Source organism: Hylobates moloch, unplaced genomic scaffold, assembly GCF_009828535.3.
Source record: "Hylobates moloch isolate HMO894 unplaced genomic scaffold, HMol_V3 SCAFFOLD_5, whole genome shotgun sequence".
NCBI classification, from domain to species: Eukaryota; Metazoa; Chordata; class Mammalia; order Primates; family Hylobatidae; genus Hylobates; species Hylobates moloch.
Genome location: NW_026652280.1, coordinates 85,747,535 through 85,773,937, shown reverse-complemented (window position 1 = coordinate 85,773,937; position 26,403 = coordinate 85,747,535). Strand labels below are relative to the sequence as shown.

Here is a 26,403-nt window from a genome sequence, read left to right as displayed (position 1 = left end):
ACAGGGCAATCCTTCTAATTCCCACATTCAAACCCCTTTCCTCACCAGTCCTGGGTTCTCTGACTGCCTTCCCTTTAGCTATCAGGTCTTCCTGGATGTCAAATTGGCTCCTTTGACACTGAATGCAATCAAGACAATGACAACCAGGTTTCCAAACTGCAAATTGCCCCAAGTTTTATTTGTAGTCCATACAAAAGGGAAAAAAATTAACGTTTTCTAACACCACCTACTTGGGGAGATGGGGAAGTGGGACTGTGCCGCTCACCATCAGCTAGAACATCAGCAGGGACTTGGATACATACCGACTGACTGTCCCAACAGGAACTCAGTCTCAACAGTCTACAGAGGAACAGTCAGGGTACCCTGGACTGCTGGCACAGCTTGGCGCATAGGAAATGGTTAAGCTAACCCTTTCCTGGCCTCCTTCCCATCTAAAAAGAAAAAGGCGCCGGCGACCTCAGCTGCAGGTTGCTTCCCCATCCAGACGACCTTAAATATCGCGCACAAAAATAAAAGGGAGCCAGGAAAAAAATAAAAACATAAAAGAAATTCCCATTCTGGGGAGACGGGAGGCAGGGTAGAGGGGAAACCGCAGATCTAGAGCCAGTAGCAAGATTTGCTGCTGAGGCGAAGGAACAAAGTAGGTTACTGCCGAACACTCAAAAGGATCATCTCCTGGGGAAGGCCCACATGGTAGAGGGGATGAAAAACCGCAACCAGGAAAGATATGGGCCAGAGTAGTTATAACCTGGATCTGTAACCCTACCCACCTCTTTTCTCCCTCCCTCCCTGTGGTGCCCAATCCCAGGATGGCCCTACATGCGGCGCTGGTAGCCAGAGTGCATCTGAGCCGCCCGCAGGTAATCATTATAGGAGCCCGAATAGCGTGCGTAATCGGAATGGGCATCGGGCAGGCGACGGTAATCCAGCGAGGACTTTGTCGGCGAGCGGCGGAACGAAAGCTGCGACTCTGATAAACGGCGGTAATCAGAGAGCTCGGCTAAACGCCGGTCGGAACCATACCTAGTCGAGAGAAGAAGACAGTTGGTGAATGAGACAATTGAGGGGAGGACTCCAGGTGGGCATTGGGGAGATGCCAATGGGGACAGGGGGTGTGATCACATTGGTCTCCAAGAGATTGGTCTCCTTTTGTCAGAAGGCTCATCACCCTATCCAGGCCAAAAAAATCAAGCCTGGCTTCAACTCAGTGGGAAATCAAACCCTCCACTGAAGTCCTCCCCTCTGAACTAGCCAAGGTGGATTTTGGTCTACATTCCCACACCACAGCAAACTATCTCCGCCCCTGGGCCCTGCAGAGAAAGACCTTGGTTGTTTATCAACAGAACGGCGGATGAAAGCAAGGTCCCCAACTTCCCACAGTGGACGCACCTCATAAACTTGCCTTTAGCCAGTGAATGCCAAAGGGACTACTCTTTAACCCCCATCCCTGCCAAAGCCAGGACAACCACATAATAGGCTTAAGGATCCTTGAGACAGTGGGAAAGGATATGGGCCACAGTCCTGCAGGCAGTAGCTCCAATGACACTTGAGCTAGCCTAGACAGGTGACTGTGCCTGGCCTGACTAGCAGGTACCACCCCAGGCTGAGCACTATGCTCCACCTGAACCCTGGTGACCAGAAAAGTTCATAGACACTGCTCCCCTTGGCCTCTGGACATCCCACAGAAATAGAGAAGACCGAGGGAGGGGCCAATGCCTCCAGTTTCCCTCCCCTGCCAACCTCAGCCCCTTGCCCTAAGCCCCAGCTGGGGGCAGAGGCGGGGGGGCATACAGTACCTTTTCGACATGGCGACAGCCTTTTTGTAGGGATCGTCGTAGCTGGCCCGGGGTGGGGAGAGGCGGGTACGCTCATAGGGCGGCGGGGTGCTGTTGGCGTTGGCAACGGCCCCCTGGGACATGGACAGGTAGGCTGCAGACGGCTGACCTGCCCCATCGTAGGCATTGCCTGGCTGGCCGCGGTAGGAGGCAGCAGCCTGGGGATGCTGCTGGGCAGCATAGGAAGCAGCCAATGAGGCTGATGACTGAGTGCGGTAAGGAGCTGCCAGGGTGGCAGAAGGTTGGGCCCCATAGGCTGCTGCGGCACCATAGGAGCCAGTGGCCGCAGCAGCCGACTGAGCCCCATAGGAGCCTGAGAGGCCCATTGATGCTTGGGCCCCATAACTATTCAGCTGGGTCTGGACAACCGGCTGGGCCCCATAAGAGCCAGCCATTGGGGTAGTGGCTTGTGCGGCGTAGGCTGCTGGCTGGCTGGCATAGGCAGCAGCTGTGGCTGGCTGTGCCACATAGGCAGCAGGTTGGGAAGAGTAGGAAGCAGCCTGCTGTGCAGCATATGGGGCAGACTGGGCATTGTAAGAGGCCGAGGGCTGGGCATTATATGAAGCCGCCTGGGCTCCATAAGCTAGTGAGGAGGCTGCAGACTGGGCCCCATAGGAGGCTGCCTGAGCCCCGTAGGAGCCTAAGGAGGAAGCTGCTCCCTGGGTGTTGTAGGAAGAAGCAGCTGCACGAACCCCATAGGAAGAGGCAGCCTGGGCGCTGTAAGAGGATGGCTGGTTACCATAGGAGGCAAGGGAGGAACCCTGAGCCCCATAGGAGTTGAGCGAAGAAGCCGCAGCTGCCTGACCCCCATAGGAGGAAAGGGCCGAGGCTGAGGGCTGGGCTCCACCATATGGGCCGAGTGAAGAAGCTGCAGACTGGGAGCTAGGACTAGCCAGCTGGCCCCTGTATGGTGCCCCAAGGGAGACAGAGGGCTGAGCGCGGTAAGAGGCTGCCTGGGCTGTCATGGGCTGAGTCCGATAGCCAACACCCAAAGAGGCAGAAGGCTGGGCCCTATAGGCAGCTCCCAGTGACACTGACGGCTGGGCCCGGTAGGTAGCTGGCTGGGCCGTCAGAGGAGCCACATAAGAGGCTCGGGGAGGTGAACGGCGCAGAGGGCTGCGGTCGCGACCAAAGAAGGGTGGTGTGGGCTGACGGGCTTGCCCATCAAAGCCACCAGTGCTGTTGCCAAAAGCCTGCTGGTAGTCGAAGGTGGCAGAGAAGCCACCAGTTCCAGGGAAGGCCGTATCCCCAGCCCCTGGTTTCTTGGTCTTGTCCCCAGACTGGACAGCCAGGCCAGGCCCCTTCTTCTGACCCTTGGTGGAGAGTTCCACGTTGATGCGCTTGCCCTTCACTTCTTTGCCGTTGAGCTGCGCGATTGCGGCTTTGGCATCTGCTTCCTTCTCCATGTGAACAAACGCGTAGTCTGATAAAGCAGCAGACAGAGGGTTAGCAATTAGGGGGGCAGGGCATGCTACCTGATGGGTCCCAAATTGGACACACAACAGCACCCAGCTGTTGCCAGCTACCTCCAAGGCCTCCAAACCCTCCTCTCCAGGAGTATGTCATAAAATGTAGCTCCCATATAACAAAGCTTCTGACTGTCCCAAGCAGTCATCTTTACCTACAGCCTTCTTCCCATTCTCCCCTTTACAAACCCTGCCACCTCACCCAACTTCCTGGTGAGACAAGAAGGAGCAAAGATGAACTGCAACACAGGATAAAAATCTTCACATCTCCTGTAAGTACAAACCGGCAGAACAAAATGCAGAAAGGTTCCTAGATCACTCAGTTCTTCAGTGTTCTCAACCCAAGCTCACCAAACAGCTTTGAGGCCTAGCTCGCTTTTGAGGCCTAACTCTCAAAACACTGGAAATGACCATTCACGTTTTGGTATGACCCATCTCTCAGCCCATGTCCAATTAAGGCAAGAGAGACTGCAACAAGCAAGCAGTTCACAACATTCCAATATGATCTCTCCACTTTTTCACAGTACTTCCCAAGTTTTCAAGGCACTCTCAGGTACAGGAGGAACTCATTTGGGCCTCACAATCCTGTAAGGTAGGCAGGGCAAAGAATCATTACCTCCATTTAACAGGTGGACATACATACATGCTCAGAGTTTTTATATGGCTTGCTCCACTCAAAGTATGTTAGAGTCAGGACGAGAATCACAGCTCTTCCAATGCCCCTTTGCTACACAATCTATCCCTGAGAAGTCAAGGTATAAGGCAGGACTGTGTAATATGACTAAAAATTTAGGCTTAGAAGTAGAGAAGATGGACCCTGTGTAAGCCAATGAGGTATGGGAATAGAAACTAAGCCTACTGACTGAGTTCATGCCCAATCCCCCTGTCCCAGACCACATTGCATCCTCCACTGTTTCCTCTTTAAGGGACAGAGGTATACCTTACACCTTGGGCTTCTGTTCACAGAGCAGACTGCTTACCAGAAAGATCTGGTTTCTCACCTATAAGGTATGAAGCTGCAATTACTGCAGCTAACAGGCTCTGCTAAGCAGGTTACCCCTGCAGCTCTCATTATGATCTGAATAAGCTATGGTAGGAGAAGACAGGATGCTGGTCTCAAAGTTATACTTATCTACCACACAGAAGGAGAAAACTTCAGGAAATGAAGGAATGGAAAGAAATTCTCATGTCCACATTCACAAAGCATAAAGCACAGGCAGAATCTGAAGGAGAGAATCCTGCCCCTAGGAAATAAGCCTCTGAGCTTAGCTCCATTCTGAACCTGTGGCTACTCTTAGATAGTATCCAAGTAACAGGATGCTATCTGTCACATCAGTTTAAGAAACAAAGAGCTACCTAGATGACAATACTAAGATAAGAAACATTCTTAAAACCTCCAAACGAGGGTCCTCATTTTTAGAAACTTTCGTACTGGGATGCCTTATCTAGCTGCTCCTACAGAACAAGTCATTTCCCTGGATTTGAAGACAATGACACAAAACTCAGGATAATGGGGAAAAAAATACAATCAATAAGTAGAAGTCAGAAGTGTGGCATAGCACAAAAGGGATCCTTAATTAGGAATTCAATGGTCTCAGTTCCAGACCCAGGTATCACTAACTTATTATAAGATCTTAGGAAACTTACCATTGAGGCAGGTACAGGGGCTCATGCCAGGGCTTTGGGAGGCCAAGGCAGGCAGATTACCTGAGATCAGGAGTTCAAGATCAGCCTGACCAACATGGTGAAACCCTGTCTCTACTAAAAATACAAAAATTAGCCAGGTGTGGTGGTGCACACCTATAATTCCAGCTACTCGGGAGGCTCTGGGGCAGGAGAATCACTTGAACCTGGGAGGTGGAGGCTGCAGTAAGCCGAAATGGCACCACCATACTCCAGTCTGGGTGACACGGCAAGACTCCATTTCAAAAAAAAAAAACAGAAAGAAAGAAAGAAAGAAAGAAAAAGAAGAAAAGAAAAAAACTGGCCAAGCACGGTGGCTCACACATGTAATCCCAACATTTTAGGAAGCCCAGGTGGGTGGATCACCTGAGGTCAGGAATTCGAGACCAGCCTGGCCAACGTGGTAAAACCACGTCTCTACTAAAAATACAAAAATTACCCAGGCGTGGTGGCTGGCACCTGTAATCTCAGCTACTCCAGAGGCTGAGGGAGGAGAATCACTTGAACCCGGAAGAAAGAGGAGGAGGTTGCAGTGAGCCAAGATCATGCCACTGCACTCCAGCCTGGGTGACATGTGCAAAACTCCGTCTCAAAAAAAATAAAAAGAAACTTACCATTTATTTCCTCTGACACATCTATCCTACCTACCTCAAAGTTAAGAGGTACAAGAGAAAAGACAAAAGTGCCTTGTAAGATATGAACAGCTACAGAATAAGGAATTATGATTATTCAAACCTAGAAATAACCAGAGATTTATTTCCCTATAGAATATTATCTTTTATCTCAAGCAAAACACAATGCCATGCAAACTTAGAACCTGGCACAGATGATAAAAGAACACAATGAGACCAGGCGCAGTGGCTCACACCATAATCCCAGCACTTTGGGGAGGCCGAGGCAGGTGGACCACCTGAGGTCAGGAATTCAAGACCAGCCTGACCAACAAGGTGAAACGCCATCTTTACTAAAAATATTAAATTAGCCGGCCGTGGTGGCATGTGCCTGTAATCCCAGCTACCCAAGAGGCTGAGGCAGGAGAATCACTTTAACCCGGGAGGCGGAGGTTGCAGTGAGCCAAGATCGTGCCACCGTACTCCAGCCTGGGCAAAAACGGAGAAACTCCGTCTCAAAAAAAAAAAAAAAAAAAAAGGAACAAAATGAATTATCACAACTCTGTCCTCAACACTCCCATGGCCAGAGCCTTATCTACCACCTGTGAAAACCTACGTGTTTCCTTTGGCCTAGCCATAAGGCACTAAAGTTGTCCTATGATCCTTCATCTCCACTTTGGGTAGAGTAAGCTTAAAAAAAAAAAAAAAAAAAACCAGCATGTGACCTAAAAGCCCTTTAAAAGCAGAGGCTGGGCCAGGCATGGTGGCTCCCTCCTGTAATCCTAATACTTTGGGAGACTGAAGTGGAAGGATGGCTTGAGCTCACGAGGTCAAGACTACAGTGAGCCACAATCACGCCACTGTACTCTGGCCTGAGCAACAAAGCGAGACCCTAAAGAATGAATAAATATTTTTTAAATTTTTTAAATAAAAAATAAAAATAAAACCAGAGGCTGAGGTAATCCTCGGGAATGGCAAAACCACCTGGAGACGGCAAGCAGAAAGGCCCAAAGTGAAAAGGAAGCAGAGTTGCTGGAGCTCATAGGCACTTGTTGCGGGGAGGGGCCTCCAGACATTCTGAGGGAATATTAAGGAACAATTCTAATAGTCCTGATTATTCTATCCACAAATTCCTGACACTAGAATGAGACAAAAACTTCCATGGGCTTACAAGAGCATTTGGACATCCCATTGTCTGCTTCCTTCCTTAGCTGGGTTTTATTCAGACCAAGTGGTGAAATTTGAAATTTGAGATTCCACATGTACGATTCAAATGACTACCCAAATAAGTTTTATAACTGGTCAAAAAATTTAAAAATCCAGGCCAGGCATGGTGGCTCACACCTGTAATCCCAACACTTTGGGAGGCCAAGGCAGGTAGATCACCTGAAGTCAGGAGTTCAAGACCAGCCTGGCCAACATAGTGAAACCTGTCTCTACTAAATATTCAAAAATTAGCCAGGTGTGGTGGCCTGTAGTCCCAGCTACTTGAGAGGCTGAGGCAGGAGAATTGCTTGAACCCAGGAGGCGGAGGTTGCAGTGAGCCAAGATCTCACCACTGCACTCCAGCCTGGGCAACAGAACGAGACTGTCTCAAAAAATAATAATAAATATATAAATAATATAAAAATAAATACAAAATTTAAAAATCCATCTGATACAATTGTAACCAAATTGTATCAGGAAGTTTCTAAGCCTGACATTGGAGGGGAAAGTGTGAATAGGTTGCCCAGCTAACTCAACTGCATCCAGTAGTGATAAGCCCCATCACAGTAAGCAGCAAAGCACAGATCTAGCTAGATTAAAGATGCCCTAACACCCAAGTACTCCTAAGACCATTAAAACGAGAGATCTGAAAAATTCCAGGAATCTTCTTGCCCAGAGATCTAATTCAAGGAAACTCTGAAGGAAATCACTGCATTGGGACTATCAAGTAATGTTTTACAGAGATCTCCAAATGGTCTGGTGGCATCACAAGTCCTCCAGTAACAAAGTTAAGTGAATCCAGAAAAACAAGTTCTCCTATCTTAAGACTAAAAATCTTAAACTTGAGGGCTAGGCGCGGTGGCTCACACCTGTAATCCCAGCACTTTGGGAGGCTGAGGCGGGTGGATCACAAGGTCAGGAGATCGAGACCATCCTGGCTAACATGGTGAAACCCCGTTTCTACTAAAAATACGAAAAATTAGCCGGGCTTGGTGGCGGGCGCCTGTAGTCCCAGCTACTTGGGAGGCTGAGGCAGGAGAATGGCATGAACCCGGGAGGCAGAGCTTGCAGTGAGCTGAGATGGCGCCACTGCACTCCAGCCTGGGCGACTGAGCAAGACACCGTCTCAAAAAAAAAAAAAAAAGAAAAGAAAGAAAAAATCTTAAACTTGAAACTACAGAGCTCTGTATAGGAAGAAGAAACAGTCACTCACAAAAATGAAGAGAAGATATTTTCCTCTTTTGTCTTTCAGATCTCCCCACAAGTCTGTACATGTTTCCGGAAGCTGTTCATCTTTGAACACCCAACAGGAGGAAGCTGTGGAGTGGTTACAATCCACTGTTGCTATTGACATTTCTGTTCTACAAATCCTATCTAAGCCCCTGGAGTAACCAAGCAACTATGTTGTTGTTTTTTTTCCTGTGAAATAAAACAGAGCTGGTTGTCCGGTACAACACCAAGCTCCTGTGCTTTTCAAAGCCCCTGTAAGCCAACACAAGGAGACTCAATCAAATGACCATTCCCAGCACAAGAAATGAGTACACTCTTTGGAGAGCCAGTCGCTTCTACTACACTCCCAACTTTCAACCCTCACTTTCCGTCATCACAAACAGATAAAAAGACATCAGTGGAAGATATGATGTTCAAATCTTTCCCAGACTCTTACATCGAAGTATATCAGGAGCTCTGTTACACAACAATATAACTGCAAATAGTTGACCACCACTCCCTGAGTAAGTCAATGCATTTTTGCTAATCAAATGTTTACAAAGGAACAAAATGCACAAAACTCTCTCTAACTCTCACAAGGAGTCAGCCAGGAGTTCTAAAAATTCATGTGCAGTTATGCACTTCACCCGCATTGTCACTTGGTGTTGGGTCCCAAGCAAATTCAGGCAAATTTTTGACTTTCTCTACCACCTGAAAGCAAGCAAGAAGCTTGAGTTCCAGGGAGACTGTCCCTTCAGATGTTTGACTTTAGACTCTCAATCTAGTAGCCACTCTACCTAACAACCACAAAAGAAACTTGGTAAGTCAATTAAACACAAAACTCTCACAAATGAGACTCATATACCCCATCTTTCTGCTGGACAAGTACCCAATCTGAGACCCTCCCCCACTCTTTTACTCTAAACGAAAGCAAAAATCCATGCACCATACAGCCTGCCTCAGAGCACCCAGCAGGAAAGCCCGATTCCGGATAGTCGTGGACTTGTATAACCTGAGTTGAGGAAAATAGAATGCAGTATTAATGCAGAACAAGGACTTGTTCCTAGTAGTGGACACTATGACCCTTTATATTTCCCCCACATAAAGGACTAGGAATGGCCCCAAACATGTGCCTTTCCAGGACAGCAAATGAAATATCTTGGTGGGATAAATAAGCACTTGCACCCACATTTACTTCCTATCCCTGAAACTTATCACACAGGGTATGAGCAGGTATGAACCCACCAGGAATAGGGCATCAGATACTCCCAGGCTGCATCTTCCAAAATGACAGGGCAAAGTTAACTCTGATCTGTTCCCAAGTGGAGCAGAGACTGGCCACATACACAAGGGCTGTCCCACCAAACCTTGCCAATGTAAAAGATAAAGAGCTTAAGGGATAAAACTCAGGCTATGAAAAAGTCAATTGGGTCCCTAGTCAGGCTTAAATTATGGTGACACATTTTTCTCGAAGAAAAGGCAATAGGGATCTGCCCTGAGGATTAGACTACTCAAGCAATGACTACTACTGATTCAGTAAATCGTGTTTAGCCACTGTTTAATGAAGACCTCTCACAGACTCCTCCCCAGGACCCCCTCAGCCAGAGTATGCCCCCCTGCAAAGTCACCAAGCTTATAAAAGAATGACACTGCCCTAGGGCACTGGCTTGGCACGTAAAGACCACGCAGAAGGGGACTTCATAAAACAAGCTTTCTTGCACATGCAAAAAGCTGGGGTTTCCAGTTGACAGATGTAAAATCGAGCCCAAAGAAAAATCCCAAGTTTGAGGGAGGAGGAAAGCACAGAGCTGCCACGCCTAACCTACCTAACGTTGAAAGGCCAAAGTGATTCGGAAGGGGCCCCTCTCTTACCCAAGTGTAACTGTGCCCATGAGTAGACCCATGCCAGACAAGACTAAAAGACCCCAGCCCGAGAAACGTCCAAGGGCCCCGTTACCTTCCGCTTGAGCACATTCATCGGGAGGGAACAGGAGGGCGGCCTTGGGGCGTCAGCCCCCACCTTTTCCCTCTTCCCTTGCTCTGACCGACGTCTGGAGAGGAAGTGGGGAAGTGGAGAAATCTTCCCCGCTTCATGATCCGGCTTGTGCCCGTCACTTCCCAATTTCCGCTGGGTGCCAGGCCCAGGAGACCAGGAGAAGGCGCGCCCCCGGTACACTCGCAAGGCTCTCAGGCGCGTCCCCGGCCCCGTAGCTTGGCTCGCAGTGGCCGCCGCACCCACCCAGAGCCGCTTCCTCCTACTTGGTGGACGGTTCCTGGACCGCAGGGGAGGAGGGTGGCTCTACCCAACGCGCCCCCAACACCTCCGACCTGCTCCCGCGCACTTCCCCACCCCTCCCAACCGCGCAGTGACCGACCCCCGGGTAAGGGGCGTGGCTAACAGGCAGAGTGCCCCGAGCGCGCCCGCGCCCCCGCCCCCGAGCGCGCCTCCGCGTTACCTTTCACCACGTCACACTCGATGACGCGTCCGCGGCGCTCGAAGAGGCTGCGCAGTTCCTGGCTCGTGCATGCAGCCGACACATTGCCCACGAAAATCTTCCAAGTATTAAGAGGCCTTGGGCGCGACATCTCCACCACGAGCGCGCGCCCCGGCCGCAGCTCGTGGCCGTGCAGGGCTTCGATGGCGCGCAGCGCGCCCGCGTTCTCGCGCATGTGCACGAAGGCGAACTGTTTCATGACGGCGCAGCTCATGACCGTGCCGTAGGGCGCAAAGAGAGCTGCCAGCTCCTCCGGAGTCGTATCCGCCCCGTCGACGTTGCCCACGAATATCTTCATTTTGTCGCCGCAGCCGCCTTCTCGGAGAGCCCGGACCTCTCCTCCAGCGACAGGTTAGACGTCCGAACGACCGGCAGTCCTCCCCAGGAATGGCTGGCGACCGAGAACCCCGCCGCGCAGGCGCCCTGGCCTAGCCAATGGGGACTCGCATCCCGCGCGTCCAGCGACCAATCAGAAACGCTGAGGGAAGATGCGCTCAGGCACAGCCAATCCCAGAGGGCCTAGAGCCCGCTCGTTAGCTGAGGGGGTGGGAAAGGGACGACCAACCGCCACGGCCCGTGGCGGGAGGGGGGTTGGGAGGGAGAGGGAGGGCTGAAGAGAGAAGAACGCGCGCGAGCGGCGCCGGCGGCAGAGGCCTAGTCTGTAAGGCGGCCTCTGGCCCGGGTGGGGCTGCGACCGGCGGGCTCCCAGGAAAAACTTTGTTCAATTGAAAGTCAGGGCTCCTCCCATTCTGGAAGCCCTGTCCAAACTCGCGCCTGGAGGTGGCCGCGTGAGTGTACGGGGGAAGGCCGAGTCTGGCGGGAGAAACCAGGACAGGCGCCTTGAGTCGGCAAACGGCTCCCGGGACTGTGCTGGGCACCGCGAGGGGACCTGAGGCAGGCCCCGGAGAAGCCCTCGTGCCATTAATTCATTCTTTGGAAACATTCCCTGGGGTTGCTGAGCTGCTGGCAGACGGTGAAAAATCAAAGGCCTCTGCCCTGATGGAATTCCCAGTCAAGAAATAATGGAATGACGCTATTGTATGTTTGAAGATTTTCATAATAAACAGTTTAATAAACGAGAAAATTAATTCTGCAGGAAGCAAAAGTTGAGCCTTATTAAAAAAAATTTTAGTCCGGGACTGGTGGCTCACGCCTGTAATTCCAGCACTTTGGGAGACAAAGGCAGGCAGATCACTGGAGGTCAGGAGTTCAGGACCAGCCTGGCCAACATGGTGAAACCCCGTCTCTACTAAAAATACAAAATTAGCCGGGCGTGGTGGTGCGCGCCTGTAATCCCAGCTACTTGGGAGGCTGAGGCAGGATAATAGCTTGAACCCGGAAGGCGGAGGTTGCAGTGAGCCAAGATCACGCCACTGCACTCCAGCCTGGGCGACAGAGTGAGATTCCATCTCAAAAATTTTTTTAAACAGATTCGAGGATGTAAATAAGATTGTTGCATGGCAGACAACATCAAAAACATAGATATGTGACAAACTCAGGGAAATATTTGCCTACGTGTTCAGTCAACAAATAGCACCTACCATGTGGACACCACCAAGAATATAGCAGTGAACAAAAAAAAATGACAGAAATCCCAACCTTCTTGGATCTTATGGTGGGGAGAGACACGCAAGAAATAAGTAAAACAGGCCGGGCGCGGTGGCTCAAGCCTGTAATCCCAGCACTTTGGGAGGCCGAGGCGGGCGGATCACGAGGTCAGGAGATCGAGACTATCCTGGCTAACACGGTGAAACCCCGTCTCTACTAAAAATACAAAAAATTAGCCGGGCGTGGTGGCGGGCGCCTGTAGTCCCAGCTACTCGGGAGGCTGAGGCAGGAGAATGGCGTAAACCCGGGAGGCGGAGCTTGCAGTGAACAGAGATTGCGCCACTGCACTCCAGCTTGGGCAACAGAGCGAGACTCCGTCTCAAAAAATAAGTAAAAATAAATAAATAATTAGTGTCAACATAAGCTCCATCAAGTTCAAGATGTTTTTTGTAAGCAACGATAGCAGCCATTTAGTCCATCCGTAAAGAGTGGAGGGTCCTGGGAGTTTAACCATGTCAATGCAATCTATTTTACATTAAAAAAATTGGCCGGGCGTGGTGGCGGGCGCCTGTAGTCCCAGCTACTCGGGAGGCTGAGGCAGGAGAATGGCGTAAACCCGGGAGGCGGAGCTTGCAGTGAGCCGAGATCACGCCACTGCACTCCAGCCTGGGCAACAGAGCAAGACTCTGTCTCAAAAAAAAAAAAAAAAAAAAAGAAATAAGTAAAACATAAGCGTGTTAGATGGTGATGAGGACTTGGAGTAATCAAAGGAACTAAGCCATCTTCTGAGGGAAGATCATACCGGCCAGAAAGTACAAGTCAGAGTGCTGGGGCAGAAGCAAATCTGGCTGGTTCAAGGAAGAGTCAAGAGCCAGTATGGGCCAGGCCCAGTGGCTCACACCTGTAATCCCAGCACTTTGGGAGGCTGAGGCAGGCGGATCACCTGAGGTCAGGAGTTCAAGACCAGCCTAACCAACATGGTAAAACCCTGTCTCTACTAAAACTACAAAACATTAGCTTTGCGCAGTGGCAGTATCATAGCCAATGAGGTTTATCCGAGGCGCAATTATTGCTAATTGAAAACAAAACATTAGCCGTGCGTGATGACTGGCACCTGTAATCCCAGCTACTCAGGAGGCTGAGGCACTAGAATCACTTGAACCCAGGAGGTGGAAGTTGCAGTGGGCTGAGATCGCGCCACTGTACTCCATCCTGGGCAACAGAGCAGGACTCCGTCTCCAAAAAAAAAAGCCCAGTATGGCCAGAGCCTGGAACAGAGAGCAGAATAGGAGGGTGGGAGTTCTGTAGCACAAGGCCATTGAAATGGCATGTGCTTGGGCCAGGCGAGGTGGCTCACGCCTGTAATCCCAGCACTTTGGGAGGCCGAGGCGGGCAGATCACGAGGTCAGGAGATCGAGACCATCCTGGCTAACACGGTGAAACCCCGTCTCTACTAAAAATACAAAAAATTAGCTGGGCATGGTGGCGGGCGCCTGTAGTCCCAGCTACTCAGGAGGCTGAGGCAGGAGAATGGCGTGAACCCGGGAGTTGGAGCTTGCAGTGAGCCAAGATCGCACCACTGCACTCCAGCCTGGGCGACAGAGCAAGACTCCGTCTCAAAAAGAAAAGAAAAGGGGCAGTACTCTGGTATCTCCTGAAATCCAAACTGCTGGCAGTATTCCCAGAACAGGGTATCAGCAAACCCCTAGCTACCCAGTAAGCATAGCCATTTTATTTATTTATTTATTGAGACAGAGTTTAACTCTCGTCACCCTGGCTGTAGTGCAGTGGCGCTATCTCAGCTCACTGCAGCCTCCGCCTCCTGGGTTCAAGCAATTTTCCCTGCCTCAGCCTCCCAAGTAGCTGCGATTACAGGCGCGCACGCCACCAAGCCTGGCTAATTTTTGCATTTTTAGTAGGGGTTTCAGCATGTTGGCCAGGCTGGTCCCGAACTCCTGACCTCGTGATTCGCCTGCCTCGGGCTCCCAAAGTGCTGGGATTACAGGTATGAGTCACTCCACCCGGTGGGTGGGGTCTCACGTTAACACAGTGAGACCCATAGGTGCTTTTAAATTTTCTAGTAGCCACATTTTAAAAGGTGAAAAGAAACAGGTAAAACTAATTTTAGGCTGGGTGTGGTGGCTCATGCCTGTAATCCCAGCACTTTGGGAGGATGAGGCAGGGAGGTGGCCTCAGCCCAGAAGGTTGGGGCCAGCCTGGGCAACGACCAAAACCCATCTCTAAAAAAAAATTTTTAAAAATCAGCCAGCAGCTGCGCGGGGTGGCTCACGCCTGTAATCCCAGCTCTTTGGGAGGCCGAGGAAGGCAAATTACGAGGTCAGGAGTTCGAGACCAGCCTGGCTAACATGGTGAAACCCTGTCTCTACTAAAAATACAAAAAATTAGCTGGGCGTAGTGGTGTGCGTCTGTAATCCCAGGTACTCAGGAGGCTGAGGCAGGAGAATTGCTTGAACCCAGGAGGCGGAGGTTGCGGTGAGCTGAGATCGTGGCTGCTGCACTCCAGCCTGGGTGACAGAGTGAGACGCCGTCTCAAAAAATACATATGTACATATTTGTGTGTGTGTGTGTGTGTGTATATATATACACACACATATATATACACACACACATATACACACATATATACATATATACACACATATATACACATATACACACACATATATACATATATATACACACATATATATATACACATATATATATATATATCTGCGGGTGGTGGTGCACCTGTAGTCCTAGCTACTTGAGAGGCTGAGGAGGAAGGAATCGCTTGAGCCCAGGATTTTAAGATTATAGTGAGCTGTAATGGTGCCACTGGACTCTAACCTGGGCAGAAGAGTGAAACTCTGTTTCTAAATACATAAATTAATTAAATAGATGTAAAGAACCTTGCCAAACTTCACAGACCTGGCAAATCAGAATGCTGGGGCTTGAATAAGGATCTGACTCCTTGATCTGGAATAATGGAAAGAGCGTTAAATTAGCCCTAGTTCAGTTTTATGGTCCAGGTGGGCAACCCTTTTCCCTCCTGCAGCCCTCACTGAGTTTCTCATCTGTAAAGTGTCTAGTTTGGCTTGGCTGATCTCAAAGAAAAGTTTGCAGGTTTTTTCTTTGTTGTTGTTGTTTGTTTGGTTGGTTTGTTTTGTTTTTTTGGAGACGGAGTCTCGCTCTGTCGCCCAGACTGGAGTACAGTGATGAAATCATGGCTCCCTGCAGCCTGGACCTTCCGGGCTGGTCTTGAACTCCTGACCTCATGATCTGCCCAGCTCAGCCTCCCAAAGTGCTAGGATTACAGGCATGAACCACCATTCCCAGCCACCCCCAGATAATTTTTTAATTTTTACTTTGTAGAGACGGGGGTCAATTTGTTGCCCTGGCTACTCTCAAACTCCTAGCCTCAAGTGATCCTCCAGCATCAGCCTCCCAATGTGCTAGATTCTTTACACTTATGAATATCATCTTCCTTACCTATAAAATAACTGGCTTTACCACATTTTTGTTTTTAGGTGTAAGAGTTTTTTAATTGTAAGTTTGGGGATGGGTGTGGTGGCTCATCCCTGTAATCCTAGCACTTTGGGAGGCTGAGGCAGGAGGATCACTTGAGCTCAGGAGTTCAAGACCAGCCTGAGAAACATAGACCCCATCTATATGAAAATAATTTAAAACATTAGCCAGGTGTGGTGGTGTGTGCCTGTAGTCCCAGCTACTCTGGAGGCTGAGGTGGGAGGATCACTTGAGCCCAGGAGGCTAAGGCTGCAGTGAGCTGTGATCACACCACTGCACTCCAGCCTGAACAACACAGTGAGACCTTGTCTCTAATAAAAATTTCTCTTGGCAAGTATGTATGAAGGATAAGGCCATTTTCAGCAATAACAAGTGTTGAACACAATGTAAGACATATAGTAAGAAGTTTGGCCGGACGCAGTGGCTGAAGCCTATAATCCCAGCACTTTGGGAGGCCAAGGCAGGAGGATCACTTGAGCCCAGGAGTTTGAGACCAACCTGGGCAACCCAGGGAGACCCCATGTCTCAAAACATACAAAAATTAGTCCCGGCGCAGTGGCTCACACCTGTAATCCCAGCACTTTGGGAGGCCGAGGTGGGCGTATCACTTGAGGTCAGGAGTTCAAGACCAGCCCAATCAACACAGTGAAACCCCATCTCTACTAAAAATACAAAAAATTAGCCGGGAGTGCTGGCACGTGTCTGTAATCCTAGCTACCTGAGAGGCTGAGGCACAAGACTTGCTTGAACCCGGGAGGTGGAGGTTGCAGTGAGCCGAGATCATACCACTGTGCTCCAGCCTGGGTGACAGAGTGAAACGCTGTCTGAAACAAAAAAAAAAAAAAGAAGAAAAGAAAAAGAGCAATTAGCCAGGCATGGTGATGTGCACTAGTGGTCCCAGCTGGGAGGCTGAGGCAAAAAGCTTGCTTGTGCCCAGGAGTTTCAGGTTGCACAGAGCTACGATAATCATGACACTGAACTCCAGGCTGGGCAACAAACTGAGAGATCATGTCAAAAAAAAAAAAAAGAAAAGAAAAGAAGGAAGGAAGAAAGAAAGAAAAAAAAAAATAGGTCGGCTATGGTGGCTCACACCTATAATCCCAGCACTTTGGGAAGCCAAGGCAGGCAGATCACTTGAGGTCAGGAGTTTGAGACCAGCCTGGCCAACGTGGCGAAACCAATCTCTACTAAAAATACAAAAAAAAGGCCGGGCGTGGTGGCTCACGCTTGTAATCCCAGCACTTTGGGAGGCCGAGGCGGGCGAATCATGAGGTCAGGAGATCGAGACCACGGTGAAACCCCGTCTCTACTAAAAATACAAAAAATTAGCCGGGCGTGGTGGCGGGCGCCTGTAGTCCCAGCTACTCGGAGAGGCTGAGGCAGGAGAATGGCGTGAACCCGGGAGGCGGAGCTTGCAGTGAGCCGAGATTGCGTCACTGCACTCCAGCCTGGGTGACAGAGCGAGACTCCGTCTCAAAAAAAAAAAAAAAATTAGCTGGGCGTCATGGCACATACTTGTAATCCCAGCTACTCAGGAGGCTGTGTCAGGAGAATCGCTTGAACCCAGGAAGCAGAGATTGCGGTGAGCTGAGATCATGCCACTGCACTCCAGGCTGGGCAATAAGGTGAGACTCTGTCTCAAAAATAAAGAAAATTAAAAATAAGTTAGCTGGACATGGTGGTGCATGCCTGTAGTTCCAGCTACTCAGGAAGCTGAGGCAGAAGGATTGCTTGATCCCATGAGATGGAGGCTACAGTGAGCTATGATCACACCACTATACTCCAGCCTGAGTGACAGAGCAAGACACCATCTGAAGTATACATAAGTAGTGATTTTTCACCTACAAGGGTATCCTGTGGGCTATTTGGTGCAGGACTATCCTGCGCATTGAAGGTTGGTAAGTATCCCTAGTCTTCCCCCAATACCAGCAGCATCCCCGCCCCCACCTAGCATTGTCACAGTCAGAAGAAATAGCCCTCACAAACTTCCATAGGGCCATACCATCCCCACTGAGAACCACTGATCTAAATCAAATTTTGTAAACTTAGGTAAACTTAGTTTTGGGTAAAAACAATCTCTGTAATAAAGCAATCTGATAAGGAAAGTCTTTACCTCTTTACAACGAATGGAGAGAGAGGCTAGAGAGAAATTCTGTCATGGAAACTAGTCCCGTCAAATTTACTTATGAGACCTTTTCCTAAGTTAATTGTATCAATTTACCTGTGGTTTACTAGGTCACTGTAGCAGGTTTATTAATGGCTTCCAAAGATATTAGGTCCTAATCCCTGGAACTTGTGAATGTTACTTTATGTGGCAAAGTCTCTGAAGATGTGATTAAATCAATGGCCCTTGCTAAGAAGAGATTATCCTGGATTACTCTGGTGGTGTTAAATGCAATCACATGTATCCTTGTAAGGGAGGCAGAAGGAGATTTGACACAAATACACAGAGGAAAAGGCCATGGGAAGACAGAGCAGACTGAGTGGATGGTTCTGGCCTTGAAGATTGGAGTGAGATTCGGCCACAAGCCAAGGAATGCCAGCGGCCGCACAAAGCTGGAACAGGCCAGGAAGGGATGTTTCCCTGTAGTTTCTGGAGGAAGCAAGCTCTTGTCCACACCTTGATTTCGGCCCAGTGATACTAAGTTTGTACTTCTGGCCTGCAGAACTGTGAGAATAAATTTTTGTTGTTTTAAGCCACAGTTTGTGGTACTTTGTTACAGCTGCCACTGTTACAAAGGAAACTGATTACAGGAAACTAATATGAGTTAGTAACAACACAGATAAAGACATTTTCACAGCTGACTTTCATTATTCCATTGCATAGGTGTTCTTCTCTGTTAGAAAGGAGCTTTTCCCTTTTTGGTCTCCTTCCTTCCAGCTTTCCACCCTGTCATGTGAATGTGTGACAATGGGAGGCTTGGTGCTGTGGTAATCACCCTTGCCACCAAAAGGGGAGAGGGGATATGAAGAGAAACACAGTTCATGATGACAGTATCCTGACGTCGCCACACCACTGGACCTGCTCTGAATCTTCAAATCTCCAGACTGTTGATCTGGTGACATAATTAAATGTCTTAATTGCTTTGGCCACTATTAGGACTGTGTTACTTACTGCAGAATTCATCCTAATATAGAATTCCACAGACAATATCAAGACTGAAAATAAACAATGACACAGTCATGTCATTAAAAATATGGAGGTATAGGCCGGGTGTGGTGGCTCACACCTCTAATCTCAGCACTTTGGGAGGCCGAGGCGGGTGGATCACAAGGTCAGGAGATCAAGACCAACCTGGCTAACATGGTGAAAACCCATCTCTTTTTTTTTTTGAGACGGAGTCTCGCTCTGTCGGCCAGGCTGGAGTGCAGTGGCGCAATCTCAGCTCACTGCAAGCTCCGCCTCCCGGGTTCACGCCATTCTCCTGCCTCAGCCTCTCCGAGTAGCTGGGACTACAGGCGCCCGCCACCACGCCTGGCTAATTTTTTTGTATTTTTAGTAGAGATGGGGTTTCACCGTGGTCTCGATCTCCTGACCTCGTGATCTGCCGGCCTCGGCCTCCCAAAGTGCTGGGATTACAAGCGTGAGCCACCACGCCTGGCGGTGAAAACTCATCTCTACTAAAAATACAAAAAATTAGCCGGGCGTGGTGGCACTCACCTTTAGTCCCAGCTACTCGGGATGCTGAGGCAGGAGAATCACTTGAACCCAGGAGGTGGAGGTTGCAGTGAGCCGAGATCACCCCACTGCACTCCAGCTTGGGCAATAAGAGAGAAACTCCATCTCAAAAAAAAAAAAAAATTTTTTTTTAGAGATGGGGTTCTTGCTATGTTGCCCAACTTGGTCTCAAACTCCTGGCCTCAAGTAATCTTCCCAACTTGGACTCAAATTTTCCTTTTCATTTATTGATTTATTTTTGAGACAGGGTCTCACTCTGTCCTCCACGCTGGAGTGCAGTGGCACAATCATGTCTCACTGCAACCTTGACCTCCTGGGATCAAGCAATCCTCCCATCTTGGCCTCCCAAACTGCTGGGATTAAAGGCCTTTTTTAAAAAAAATTATTTTTATTTTTTTAGATACAAGGTCTTACTCTCTCAACCAGGCTGGAGCAGAGTGGCATGGGGCTCACTGCAGCTGCACACTCCTAGGCACAAGCAATCCTCCTGCCTCAGCGTCCTAAGTAGCTGGGACCATAGACTTGTGCCACCACACTCAGCTAATTTTTAAGTTATTATTATTATTTTGAGACAGAGTCTTGCTCTCTCACCCAGGCTGGAGTGCAGTGGCGCGATCTCCACTCACTGCAAGCTCCGCCTCCCGGGTTCATGCCATTCTGCCTCAGCCTCCCGAGTAGCTGGGACTACAGGCACGTGCCACCACACCTGGCTAATTTTTTGTATTTTTAGTAGAGACGGGGTTTCACCGTGTTCGCCAGGATGGTCTCGATCTCCTGACCTCGTGATACACCCACCTCGGCCTCCCAAAGTGCTGGGATTACAGGCATGAGCCACCGCGCCCGGCCTTTTAAATTATTTTTTGTAGAGACAGGGTCTTGCTTTCTTGGCTAGTCTGGTTTCTTTTTTTTTTTTTTTTTTTTTTTTGAGACGGAGTCTCGCTCTGTCGCCCAGGCTGGAGTGCAGTGGCGCAGTCTCGGCTCACTGCAAGCTCCGCCTCCTGGGTTCACGCCATTCTCCTGCCTCAGCCTCTCCGAGTAGCTGGGACTACAGGCGCCCGCCACCACGCCCGGCTAATTTTTTTGTATTTTTAGTAGAGACGGGGTTTCACCGTGGTCTCGATCTCCTGACCTTGTGATCCGCCCGCCTCGGCCTCCCAAAGTGCTGGGATTACAAGCGTGAGCCACCGCGCCCGGCCGGCTAGTCTGGTTTCTAACTGGCTTCAAGCAGTCCTCCTGCCCTGGCCTCCCACAGTGCTGGGATGACAGGCATGAGCCACTGTTCCTGGCCAAAACGGAGCATCTTTGCCTGCAGTTCCACTTCTGCTTTGCAGATGAGGCTTCAAGATGTTTGAACAGTGTTCTGTGATTTAAAAATAAACTTTGAAAAACCACACAGCCAGAAGTTCAGAAGAAAATGAGGATGTTGATCTTTTTTTTTTTTTTTGAGACGGAGTCTTGCTCTGTCACCCAGGCTGGAGTGCAGTGGCGCCATCTCGGCTCACCGCAAGCTCTGCCTCCCAGGTTCACGCCATTCTCCTGCCTCAGCCTCCCAAGTAACTGGGACTACAGGTGCCCTCCACCACACCCAGCTAAGTTTTTGTATTTTTAGTAGAGACAGGGTTTCACTGTGTTAGCCAGGATGGTCTCGATCTGACCTTGTGATCTGCCCGCCTTGGCCTCTCAAAGTGCTGGGATTACAGGTGTGAGCCACCATGCCCGGCTGATCTCCTTTGTGTGTGTGTGTGTGTGTGTGTGTGTGTGTGTGTGTGTGTATGTGATAAGAATCTGGCTCTGTCACCCAGGCTGGAGTGCAGTGGTGTGATCTCGGCTCACTGCAACCTCTGCCTCCTGGGTTCAAGCAATTCTCCTGTCTCAGCCTCATGAGTAGCTGGGATTTCAGGCACTGTAATCCCACTACACCTGGCTAACTTTTGTATTTTTAGTAGGGATGGGGTTTCGCCGTGTTGGCCAGGCTGGTTTCAAACTCCTGACCTCAAGTGATCCACCCGCCTCGGCCTCCCAAAGTGCTGGTATTACAGGTGTGAGTCACCGCAGCCAGCCTGCAGTGAGTCCAGCCTGGGCAACAGAGTGAAACTCTGTCTCAAAAAAAGGAAAAAAAAAAGAGGCTGCCGGGCGCGGTGGCTCACGCATGTAATCCCGGCACTTTGGGAGGCCGAGGCGGGCGAATCATGAGGTCAGGAGATCGAGACCACGGTGAAACCCCGTCTCTACTAAAAATACAAAAAAATTAGCTGGGTGTGGTGGCAGGCGCCTGTAGTCCCAGCTACTTGGAGAGGCTGAGGCAGGAGAATGGCGTGAACCCAGGAGGCGGAGCTTACAGTGAGCCGAGATTGCGCCACTGCACTCCAGCCTGGGCAACAGAGCGAGACTCCATCTCAAAAAAAAAAAAAAAAAAAAAGAAGGCTAATAGAGTGGTGTCATGGTGAACCGTTTAGGCTTAAAAAGCGTAAAACCAAGGCATCATTCCAGAATGGAGGTGAGAGGATGTCAGGGGTTAGCTGTGGGCAGAATCCAGGATGAGTTTCTGCAATGACCTGGAAGTGGGGAAAGACAGCCTGAGTCTGGGCTTAAAAGGGTTTGGCTCCCAGCAACCACAGGGAGCTGGAAAACAACCAGCATAGGTTTGGCAAGAAAGAGCAGAGTCCAAGGGTTGGGGCTAGAGGTGGAACCCACCCACAGCCTTGAAAGGGAAAACAGACAGGGACTGGGGAATGGGTGCCGAGCCAGGGGCTCTGCCTCAAAGCCAAGGACAACTAACTGCGAAACCACCCACCCAGTTCCAAGCAGGCAGTGTAGGGACAAAGTTTGTAGTCTGCCAGCTTGGGGCAAAGTTTGTAGTCTGCCAGCTTACCCTGTCATAAAAGCAGCTTTGTCAAGGATGAGCAAGGCACTCCATGGGGGTGGGGGTACAGGGAAATAATAGATGAGTAGGGAGGCTCTGAACCCGAAGTCCCACAAACTGTTCCCTGGTTAGCAGCTCATCCAACCATAGGAAAGGGGAGCTTGGCTAGGGCTGCCTCCAAGGGTCCCACGCAGCCTCAGAATCATAGCTGCTGCTCCCTTAACTTTATATGATGGGCTCTGTGCCAAGCACTTCACTTATTATGTTAATTAATAATTTTTACTTATGACTAAAAGAAATAAAGTCAGGTGGTTTTGTTTTTGTTTTTGTTTTTGTTTTTTTTGAGATGGAGTCCTGCTCTGTTGCCCAGGCTGGAATGCAGTGGCGTGATCATGGTTCACTGCAGCCTCAACCTCCCAGGCTCAAGCGATCCTCCCACCTCAGCCTCCCAAATAGCTGGGACCACAAGCATGCACCATCACGCCCAGCTAATTAAATTATTTTTTTTTTTGTAGAGACAGGGTCTTACTCTGTTCCCCCGGCTGGTCTCAAACTCCTAGGCTCAAGAGATCCTCCCATCTTGGCTTTCCGAACTGCTGGGATTACAGATGTGAGCTACCGTGCCCAGCCTCAAGCCAGATTATCTTAACGGGGATACATTAGGAGGATTCAGGAGCATCTCTTCAATCCCAGGCAGGAGGCAGCTGGCCTCACGAAAGGCTCAGAGAGGGGACTCCAGAGTGACTGGGATTCTCCAGCAACTCTTAGATTCTCCCTGCCTCATTCTTCCTCCTTTTTCTGATGCTCAGTCAATAAGGCAGGGCATCAGTCAATAAGGCAGGGAGAAGAGGGCCATCAAAACTTCCCATATTCCAATGTTATGGGTCCAACCACAGGAAAAAACTAAAGCTGGATCTGCTCTGATTTCTCAGGGAAAGCATGGGCCACCATGGGTCAGGTGTCCATTTTGGTTCCAATCAGCCATAGCGAGGGGTGGGGACAGGCCACAAACAGAAATTTGACTGTAGTGGCTCTTCATTATGGCTCCAAGGAGGAAGATGGGGACTTCAGTGTGTGTGTAGGTTTGAATTCAGGTTTGTTTGGCTCCAATGCTAAGGGGTGGCCCTGATACAAAGGGCAGAGGCAGAGCTATGTTCACCAAGCCCATAAGGGGCACGGAGACAAGCACAAAACACCAAGTCCCAAACGAAAATAAAACTTTCATTTGCCAAGGGAACACCACAGCAGCTCCTGCCCTGTACTGAGCTCTCCAAAGACTGGGCAGGCAAAGTCCCTCTGGCACCCTCTGGAAGTGGAAACTGCTCGCCCTGGAGGACAGCAACAGAGCCAAGGTGAGGTCCTGCTCAAAGGTGGGCAGGGGGCTGGGCCGACTCCTTTCGGCCCTTGCCAGCGATGGGCCGGCCTCGCTCCTCCCAGATGGTGAGGCCATCGCAAGAGCAGATCTGCTTGGGGTTCTGGAAGAGGCCAGCGGAGCGTGCAATGATGCCACAGGCCAACCTGCAGAAGAATGTGTGGTCAGGGGTGGGTACTTGTTTGGCCCCCACCCCTGGGTTCCTCATGCACCATCCGCAGAGCACAGCCTCCTGCAGGGGCCGACACCACTCACCTCTCCCCGGAGTTCCCTGTGGTCTTGGATAAGGGATGGCCTCCTCGGCCCAGGTCATCTTCTCCCTCATCAATAATCAGGCTGCGGCCAATCACATCCCACACCTTTGAGGGGAGACGACAGCCTCAGATGATGGACCCTGTTAGGAAAGGTGCCCACCTTCTTTTCCACCTTACCTTCAGCTGCTCATCCTCCATTCTGAAGATGGCGCGGCCGTCAGCATCAGCACGGACATTGCCCAGGTCTCCGCGGTGCTGGAATGAGATCCAGTGTGTGTATAGGGGATGTGTGCCACGTGGTGCCAAGCTGACTTCCTGATTCCGATACCTCTTCCTGCTTCCCTAAAGTACCCATTTCCTCCTGTGGGTACCAGTCTGGTAGGATCTGAGCTCCCCCAAGGACTGGGCAGGCAAGGTCCTCTTGGCCCTATCTGGAAGTGGAAAGTAGTTCAGGAAGTCCTGGACCATCTGAACACTCCCTCCCTGGAACTGAAATCCTGGGCAGGATGACAGTGGACTGAAAAGAGCCAGTGGAAGTTTCCCCTGCTTGTTCAGTCATTCCCATTGGACCAGACTGTTTTTCCGGTGAGGCAATTGCCCAGCTCTGCTTCTCAGCCTCCAGTTAGCTCAGTTGTGCAGCCTCCTGATGGCTCTGTGGCCCTTGGCTGTCTTCAATTCCCATAGGCTTAAGTTGGCCAAGCTTGGCTTCCCTGACCATCATAGGCAGCCAGTGTCATTTCCCTGACTCCCAGATTCCAGGAACAGAAGGAAATGCAAGGGGCAAAGAGCTTGTCCTAGCCCCTAGAAGCTGGCTCTGCCCTCCTTCTCCTTTGAAGGTAATAAAAATTGTCATAACACACCTATGAGCACCTCCTAGGTCAGACACACTACCAAACATGGCAGGGAGTATGCAGGTCACCATCCTCAAGGGACTTAGAACATGGTGGGGGTCCAGATACAGAATAGACTAGGGGTCATGACACACAGGGTGAATACAACAGTTGGTGTGTTTTGGGGTGACAAGGGCTTACTAGTGAGCCACAGAAACCCACATCTGTGCAAATAAATTGTCCCCAACCTGACATTTTGGGCAGAAACAAGTGCCTATGCCAGTGCGGGTGGGCTCCCATGACCTTGCTGCTGAGTAACCAGGCATCTCACTGTGCCACCAACTGATGGGCAGGAAGAAGCGCCAGTTCTGCTTTATCTCGTTTTCCAGAGGGATATCTGCTGCCTGCACCTGGCACTTTTTGTTACGCCCTGCGTTGGAGACTTGAACAGTAGAAAGATCAAGATGGGGGAGGGGATACAGAGCCCTGAAGAGTGGTTCTTTTTGCTTGTTTTGTTTTGATACGAAGTCTCATTGCGATGCCCAGGCTGGAATGCAATGGCGTGATCTCAGCTCACTGCAATCTCTGCTTCCCGGGTTCAAGCAATTCTCCTGCCTCAGCCTCCCGAGTAGCTGGGATTACAGGCACGCACCACTACGCCTGGCTAGTTTTTGTATTTCTTTTAATTAATTAATTAATTTATTTATTTATTGAGACAGAGTCTCGCTCTGTTGCCCAGGCTGGAGTGCAGTGGCACGATCTGGGCTCACTGTAACCTCCACCTCCCAGGTTCAAGCAATTCTGTCTCAGCCTCCCGAGTAGCTGTGACTACAGATGCACACCACCATGCCCGGCTAACTTTTGTTTTGTTTTGTTTTGTTTTGTTTTTTGTGATGGAATCTTGCTCTGTCACCCAGGCTGGAGTGCAGTGGTGTGACCTCGGCTCACTGCAAGCTCCGCCTCCCAGGTTCACGCTATTCTCCTGCCTCAGCCTCCCGAGTAGCTGGGACTACAGGCGCCCGCCACCACACCTGGCTAATTTTTTGTATTTTTAGTAGAGATGGGGTTTCACCATGTTAGCCAGGATGGTCTCAATCTCCTGACCTTGTGATCTGCCCGCCTCGGCCTCCCAAAGTGCTGGGATTACAGGCGTGAGCCACCACGCCCAGCCCAAGTTTTGTATTTTTAATAGAGACAGAGTTTCACCATGTTGGTCAGGCTGATCTCAAACTCCCGACCTCAAGTGACCCATCTGCCTCAGCCTCCCAAAGTGCTGGGATTACAGGCATGAGCCATTGCACCTGGCCTAATTTTTGTATTTTTTTTTTTTAGCTTTTTTTTTTTATTAATTTTTTTGCACACAAAAACAATAAACATTTTCTAATAATACATACAAACAAAAAGATGCGTATCAAACATATTAGGAAGGTTGCACATGGGAAGTCGGGGAATAGAAATGGGGGGTGGGAGTTAAAATAAATGAGAGAGGGACTTTATATGGATCAGTGATAATAACTCAATCCTCTATTTGACAAAGAAGAGGGAGAAGGAAGAGGAAGAAAAAGAAAGTGGGATAAAGGATCAGAAAGGGAGGAAAATAGAAAAAATTAGAGTATGACTCCAGGGTAGACCTGTTTTGTTGTCACTGAGTTGGTTGGTTAGTTTGTCTGTTGTATTTTTCATGTTTCGCCATGTTGGCCAGACTGGTCTCGAACTCCTAGCCCGAAGTGATCAACCCACCTCGCCCCCCAGAGTGCCGGGACCACAGGCGTGAGCCACCACGTCCAGCCCCCACATTGCTTCTGGCCTCCGTGGTAGACCTCC

The 26,403-nt window shown here is 49.9% G+C and overlaps 3 protein-coding genes and 1 pseudogene across 5 annotated transcripts in view; 1 reads left to right on the top strand and 3 right to left on the bottom strand.

Annotated features, from left to right (window-relative positions):
- LOC116469059 (RNA-binding protein 4) overlaps positions 1-10,072 on the bottom strand; it is a 29,050-nt gene extending 18,978 nt beyond the window's left edge. The window contains exon 1 of the mRNA XM_058438974.1: positions 9,968-10,072. Within this exon, the coding sequence (XP_058294957.1) occupies positions 9,968-9,988 (21 nt within the window). The 5' untranslated portion in view covers positions 9,989-10,072. The remainder of the gene's footprint in view (positions 1-9,967) is intronic.
- Positions 149-10,925, bottom strand: RBM14 (RNA binding motif protein 14). Of its 3 annotated transcripts, none has more exons than XM_032153564.2 (3): positions 10,467-10,925; positions 1,797-3,258; positions 149-1,023 (listed from the first exon to the last, which is right to left on the bottom strand). In XM_032153564.2, the coding sequence occupies exons 1-3, from the start codon at positions 10,801-10,803 to the stop codon at positions 816-818; spliced, it is 2,007 nt and encodes a 668-aa protein (XP_032009455.1). In that variant the 5' UTR covers positions 10,804-10,925; the 3' UTR covers positions 149-815. The 3 variants fall into 3 exon arrangements, with proteins under 3 accessions (XP_032009455.1, XP_058294954.1, XP_058294955.1); XM_058438971.1 differs by lacking the exon at positions 10,467-10,925 and adding an exon at positions 9,968-10,096; XM_058438972.1 differs by lacking the exon at positions 10,467-10,925 and adding an exon at positions 8,957-9,948.
- Positions 10,926-13,068: 2,143 nt separating this feature from the next.
- LOC116469938 (U4 spliceosomal RNA) lies at positions 13,069-13,195 on the top strand (annotated as a pseudogene).
- A 10,128-nt stretch (positions 13,196-23,323) lies between these two features.
- The window catches only part of CCS (copper chaperone for superoxide dismutase), a 25,162-nt gene continuing 22,082 nt past the window's right edge, over positions 23,324-26,403 (bottom strand). The window contains exons 6-8 of the mRNA XM_032153562.2: positions 23,927-24,004; positions 23,751-23,854; positions 23,324-23,641 (exon numbers count right to left, since the gene is read on the bottom strand). Coding sequence (XP_032009453.1) covers positions 23,488-23,641; positions 23,751-23,854; positions 23,927-24,004 — 336 coding nt within the window. The 3' untranslated portion in view covers positions 23,324-23,487. The remainder of the gene's footprint in view (positions 23,642-23,750; positions 23,855-23,926; positions 24,005-26,403) is intronic.